Source organism: Phoxinus phoxinus (genome assembly GCF_949152265.1).
Source record: "Phoxinus phoxinus genome assembly, chromosome: 16".
Classification (NCBI taxonomy): Eukaryota; Metazoa; Chordata; class Actinopteri; order Cypriniformes; family Leuciscidae; genus Phoxinus; species Phoxinus phoxinus.
This window is the reverse complement of record NC_136891.1, coordinates 31,031,308-31,038,603: the sequence shown is the minus strand read 5'-3', so window position 1 is coordinate 31,038,603 and position 7,296 is coordinate 31,031,308. Positions and strand designations below refer to the sequence as shown.

Sequence of the window (7,296 nt, the reverse complement as noted above, 5' to 3'; positions counted from 1 at the left end):
AAGCAACACAAGCTCTTATTGCCATGTTCAGATATGCTGAACATTTCCTTCAGATCTTGACCTGAACGAACTGTACCATTAAAGCAGCTGACAGCTAATTGACACAAACAGTTTGGCAGTGGTCATATGACAAAGTTTAATTAAGATTAAACTTAAAGGGAATCTGCACAAGTACACTGTAAAAAATAATCTGATCAAAAAGTTATGATAACTTATATATGTCATTAACTCAGACATAACATAATGTGTTATGAAATTTCAGCTCAATTGTTTGAGTTTTCAATCTTTCAATTTAGGTTCATAAGTTACTTCAATGAATCACAAATTACAGGTGATTGAATGAACTTGCCATTTTAAATTAAGCGGAGGACAGCTCTTTGCGCATGTGCGGGAGACTACAGACGACGAGGCCACGACAAGCACGTTTTTCGCGCCTGCAAGCAGTCACACTTCAAACTGGTGCCTCATTTTTCCATCAGACAAGACGATCGGGTTGGCGTGAACAACTTCGCTATTGGTAAGTGTTCGTGTTTTGTAGATATTATGAATGTGCGTTGATGAAACCAATAACGCGATTAACGTTACCTTTTGATATGTGCGGCAACTGTGATGTCATTTAAGCGAGGCACATTTCAGCGGCCGTTAATGTTAGCTAGAACACGTTTGCAGTCTTTTAGTTCAGTCAGAGACGGTTGATAAAGCTTCATCTGAGACAATACCAGTTTTCACTGTAAACTGTTGTAGAAAACACCATTTCTGATAGACCGTATGTCAAGGCCAAATAACGTTAAGTTACACTAACGTTACAGTTCAAAAGTTTGGGGTCAGTCAGATTTTTATCTTCTGCTCACCACGGCTGTATTTATTTGATTAAAAATACAAACAAAAACCGTAATATTGTGAAATAGTATTCCAATTTAAAACAGCTGTTTTCTATTTTAATATATTTTAAACTGTAAATTATTCCTGTGATCAAAGCTGAATTTTCAGTCTTCAGTGTCACATGATCCACCAGAAATCCTTCTAATATGATGATTTGATGCTCAAGAAACATTCATGATCATTATCAATGTTGAAAACTGTGTACAATTTTTTTTCAAAATTCTTTGATGAATAGAAAGTTAAAAATAACAGCATTTATCTGAAATCTAAAGCTTTTGTAACATTAAACACCATTCAAAAGTTTGGGGTCATTAAGAATTTTTATTTTATTTTTTGGGGAAATAAATAAATGTATTAATAAAATAAATCAATACTTTTTGACTGTCCAGATCCCCCTGAAGGACTGAGTGATGAAGACATGGAAGAAAAGCGGAGGATGATGGAGGTACATCACACACATGCACATCACACATACCTGTCTAATATTACTGCATACATACCTGCCTATATTATACTAACTACCTACACTTTGCTTTTGTGTCTGTGAAGCCTACTATTTTGTCTTAGTATGTGCCCTTTGTTCTTGTGCAATCAAATTCAGATGGAAGTGCTGAAAAAAGACCCAGATCACCAGCAGATAGATGAGCTGATGTCTGCCACGTTCTCCAAGCGCAGAAAGGAGATCGTAGGGGATCAACCTCTCGTTGGGGATGTCATAGCTAGATGGCCGGCCATGTTCTGTGAGAGACAGGTATAACAATAGACAACACAGCCTAAGATTAATCACTTACCATAATCCAATGACTGGATATCAATGTATGAGATTCTCTCCAGTAAGTACTAGAGAGATGTCTGATACTGTACTGTGGTCCGTTCAGAAATGTTTTTTTTTAGTCCGAATGGTGGCGTGAATGTGCATACAGATAAGTGAGAGGATTGTGTTTAGTTTTACTGAGTGGATGAAAGCCTTTGACAACAGACCACCTTATCTTACTAAATTGTGACTCTATGCTTTGAAAAATATTTTCTCTAATTTCTTAACCTTTTTGTCTTTTTTGTCTCCTCAGGTTCGGGCAGAGTTCAAAAGAGTCGTAAGCACAGACCTTCTTGAGTCGTTCCTCGATGGACTTGATGACCTGACACCAAGACTGCTGGAAGTGTACGAAGCTGCGACCAAGTCGGCAAAGAAGCCTGCACTGAAAGCCATTTTGGACTGTCTGAAGAAAGACGTGAGTAGACGAGCTGAGAATTGTAAAATTGGGCACCAGATGTTCGCAATAAAATCTCAACACTGCTTATTTTTGTCTTGTAGGACACAAACGAAAGGAGAAGGACTGCTGCTCTGCTGGGTCTGCCACACTACCTAAGAGAAGAGCCATCAGACATCATCAGGATGTGTGACGTAAGACCTTTTTCTGTCATGCATAACAGCCCATATACGAACGCACCCACCCACATATACACTTGCGTGCACACACACACCACTCACCTCACTACACCCCACACACACACACACACACACACACACACACACAAACACACACACAACCTTTAACACAGAGCTTGGATTAGATACACTCATGGGTCTTGATAAAGTCCTGTGGCAGCAAAATAGTGATGATGCAGGGAGGGGTGAGGGGCAGAATAGGGATGGGGAGGATGAGGGTTGGGTGGAATAGTGGTGATGGGAGGAGGGAGAGGTAGAACAATGTTGGGGGAGGAGAAAGGGGGGGTAGAATAGGGATGGGGAGAGAACCCAGTGCAACATACACTTAACCCAGATCTGAAAGGACACTGAAGTTTTCACCCTTGCAGTAACCTTGCAACATTGCCCCTACAAACATGCACACTCACAACCAAGACTATTTTATTAGTTTGAAAACAAGGCTTATGATCACTGAGACTTAAGTAGCTTTGCAGAGCATGCACTTCTTGACCCAAACATTCACACAATTTTTTTCTTCTGCTTTTCAAGGCCCATGGTGAGACTCTGACTACAGCCATGGAGGGGATGCAACTTGGCCTGTTGATAGGCTATGAAGGTGAAAACCAGGATGTATTTCCACGTGAGGTCTTCAATGAGGCAGTTGTGGTTGAGGAGACTGTTGTGCTTCACAACTTTAAGGATGTGCCATCCAGCTTTGCCATGCATTTGGGGATCATCTACTGCGTTAACCTTGAGTATCCACGAGCCATGAAGTATTCCTTTGAGTTCCTTCAGAGGGTAGTGATGAAGATCAAACCAGATCAAGCCTCTGCCAGAGTCCACGGCATCCGAAACAAGCTCCTGAGGTACAATTTGTAAACCATGCCCCACCCAAGAATACGATTGGAATTCATTTTTGCTTTGTTTCTGTTGACATGTATCAAGTCTCAAATATTTGAAAACAACCAGCTGCAGTCTGAAGTTTTACACACACACACACACAAACAATCAAACACATACACACACACAAACAAACACACACCACACGCAAAAACAACACAAACACACACACCACACACATACATACATACAAACAAACACACACACAGAAACAGGGTTCATCACAGATTAAGACGATTAATGATTTATAAAAGTATAAATATTGAAATTTAAAATTTAAATGAATCTTTGTGTTGATTAAAATATAACTGATATTAAACTCACCAAAGACAAAGAGTGTTGTGTAAGGAAAAGCTAATGTGTTTAAAGGAAAGTATTTTCTATTGGGTGAATATGAATAGTGTTGTATTGGCTTAACATTGGTTTTAAAAAATTTTTACAAATGTTTTGTACACACACACACACACACACACACACACACACAAAGAAACAAGCACACACAAGCACACCACAAACACACACACCCACATACAAACAAACACCACACATACACATACATACAAACACACACCACAAACAAATACACACAGAAACAGGGTTCATCACAGATTAAGACGATTAATGATTTATAAAAGTAAAATTTAAATGAATCTTTGTGCTGATTAAAATATAAAACAGTTGAAACTGATATTAAACTTACCAGAGACAAAGAGTGTTGTGTAAGGAAAAGCTAATGTGTTTAATGGAAAGTATTTTCTATTGGGTGAATATGAATAGTGTTGTATTGGCTGTATTGGCTTAACATTGGTTTTAATAAAAAAAAAGTTTTGTACACAAGTGTGTGTGTTTATAATTAATTAAGTTAAAACAAGAAATTATTTTAGATCATCTTAACTTGATACCCTAATTCAAAGACATTACTTAATTGAAATTACTAAGTTGAACCCACTAATGGGGATAAGTGAACAGAATGCTCATTAATGAGTTCACTTTATTTTGAACTTGCATAGCAAAGTTGAAACAACAATAATTGTTTAGTCATGTTGACTCGCAGAAGGCAATTCACAGCTTAACAAGACTCAAAATAATGAGTTGAAACAATTCATTAATCCATTTTGTTTTTACTTGAAATTTTGAGGCAGCTGCTTAACTTATGCTTTTAAGTAGAACCAAGTAGATATTTTTTACAGTGTACTCTGTTTGAGGAAGGGAAAACTAAATAGATCGCTCCAGGCTGTCTTCAGAGCAAAGGCTAATTTGCACTGAAATGAGTCAATAAACACATTTCATTTGAGCTGGCAAGGCACGCCAAACAATAAAAATGATATATAGTCTTCTCTCCTGGGATGAGAAAATGTCTATTTCAAACTGTAAAGGCACAAACAGCTTTCTGTGATCTATATGCATCATGTAATCGACCTTTCTGATAGTGAGATATTTTGAGTTTATTGTACAATATTGTTCTTTTGCAGGGTGCTTATAAAGTAGCCCATTTTACTCAGTATATAGTTACTGGCAGCCTAAAAGATCTCTTATTTCACAAAGTGATATACATGTAAAATGAATGGAAATATCCAAGCCCAATCCACACCTCAACTAAAAATTTATTTAAAAACTATTACCACAGGCTAGGCAAGGCTATTCTTAAGTGGGAGCCACGGCAACCGTTGCCATGTATTTGATGGGCACATGCTGCCTCTGATGGGTTTAATGCAATAGGCGTGACAGGCGGCACATTGGCTCCTTACAACAAGGAGCAATTAACCCCGCTACTATTCACCCTTACATTTCAATGTGCCAGTAAAAGAAAGATACCTCACCCTGTCACTGCTATGTGCCAATCAAACTGTATTCACCAATGCATACTCACAGTTTGTACTGTCACTGCAGGAAATAAGCCGTGTTCATTGCAAATGACTTCCCATTGCTTGGTTCACCGCTTCAGCTCCCCAATCAAGTGTCAAGGCGAACTCAATCATCATAGAAGGCAATGCTTTGAGAACGAGCATTCTCGCTGTCCAAAAGATAAATGCATGCAGGAAATATAAGCAACATTAAAATGCGAAACAATACAAAGAAAAGAAAAGAAAAAAAAGAAAAAACAATGGTTATTTGGTTGTGGAAATTAATATAATACATATAATTTCTTCACATTACATAAAAACAGCAGAATTAAAATCCCGTTGAGCCGAAATAGTTAGAATAAACTAGGAGTTTGTTGTTTGTACATTGGCTTTTTTTATTATTCAGTGCATTAATACCAGTTTCACAAATATGCACACTTGGTTATGGTGTGGTTTATATCACCGTTGTCCTGATTTGTCATGCATTCTGTCATGCATTTCAAAGTATTTTCCCATTTATGGTAGTTTTCAATATAAATGAAAGAAGTAGCATTGTGACAGAGGATGGAATTGAAATAGCACGGACTCCACCTCCATTTTGTCCGTTTCCGTTGCACATATTCAGAGGGTGACAGAGAACTCAATCACATTCAGAGCCTGGGGGTTGGACTGTCTGCTTTTGAACCTGCCTTCCCCCATCCATGTATGTAATGAACAGAGAGAGGCAGATACAGAAAGACATGCATAGAAGGTTCTTACTGTAGGAGACCAACAATTGGGGGAACTTTAGGAATGATGGGTGATCAAATTCTCCTGAGATTTCCACGGGGACAGATTCTGTGTGTTCCTAGTCAGCCAATTTGACAGGGTCACTTGGTGACTCTCAGTGACACATTATGACATAAATGACTAGATGTCTTCAGAGAGACTGATTAAAACATCTGGATGAGACCATCTGCTGAGGAGAACAGGAGAGAGCAGGTGGAATAACCCGCCAATGGAATTACTCATAAAGGGAATTTACCCTGTTGGCCTTTAAAGCTATCAGGTCTCTTCGGCGTGGCTAATGATATTCTGTAGACTCACATTGCCCGAGAGCATAAATGAATCACTAAACCCAGTATACCATCATTTATAGTGCTGGAAACCTGACGGAGCTCAATCTGTGGTATGATTAAATTCTCAAATTTGTTTCGGCTCCAGCCATCTGTGTAGAAGCATCTCTTCATCTGCCCTCTTGTGACCAGTAACAATTTAACAAGTCCACAGTGAACGACTGCTTTAATGTCGAGCCGTCATTACTTTACAAAAGTTTGAGGGCGGTAAGATTTGTGTACGTTTTTTGAAAGAACTCTCTTATGCTCACCAATCATTAATATGATTAAAAATAGAGTAAACATTTCACTCATATTGTGGAATATTTAAAATACATTTTCAAATAGAAAACACTTTACTCCTGTGATGGCAAAGCTGAATTTTCAGCATCATTACTCCAGTGTCACATGATCCTTCAGAAATCATATAATATGCTGATTTGGTGTTCTTGAAACATTATTATTATCAATATTTGTATTATTATCAGTGTTAAAAACAATAGTTTTACCATCAACCTTTCCCTCATCTTTCCTTTATATGTACTATCGAACAAAAGGTTTAAACCTTACAATCCGAAATTAAATTTGGAAAATTCATTCCGACTGAGGTGGTTAAATGTGACTTTTTTTATACCGACTGTGCTAATATCTGATTACAAATGGATTATTAGAGTCCATGTAAACACAGTGGCTGCTTAATAATTTTGAGGAAACGGTGATAAAACAATTCCCAGGATTCTTTGATGAATGGAAAGGTCAAAAGAACAGCATTTATTTGAAATAGAAAATCTTTGGAACAAGGTCTTTGATGTGTCCTTGGCAAATAAAAGTATTCATTTCTTTAGACAAAAAATCTTACTTGCCTCAAATGTTTGAATGTTAGTGTTTATTTTCCTATTGAAAATACGAGCTCTGACTAGGTAAACTTGGTAACATGCAACAAATATGTGGAAGCACATACTTTAAAAGTCATCATTTGTTTAGAATGTGTGTTTATTATGTTATTAATTTATAATTAATTAATTTCCCTGTGCAAAATATTTACTTGACCTCTGGACTTTATCAGGAAAAAAACTCAATGATCTTTCAAAAGAAAATACTTTTAAATAAATCAGTAGACAAATGAAATAGCCACATTGCACAAAGAATT

At 37.4% G+C, this 7,296-nt stretch overlaps 1 protein-coding gene across 1 annotated transcript; it reads left to right on the top strand.

Annotated features, from left to right (window-relative positions):
• Nucleotides 1-1,365: 1,365 nt before the first annotated feature.
• Nucleotides 1,366-3,187, top strand: LOC307012622 (uncharacterized protein; the record flags this gene model as incomplete). Its single annotated transcript, XM_079639504.1, has 4 exons — nucleotides 1,366-1,633; nucleotides 1,950-2,111; nucleotides 2,195-2,284; nucleotides 2,858-3,187. The coding sequence occupies exons 1-4, from the start codon at nucleotides 1,451-1,453 to the stop codon at nucleotides 3,185-3,187; spliced, it is 765 nt and encodes a 254-aa protein (XP_079495630.1). The 5' UTR covers nucleotides 1,366-1,450.
• Nucleotides 3,188-7,296: the final 4,109 nt, after the last annotated feature.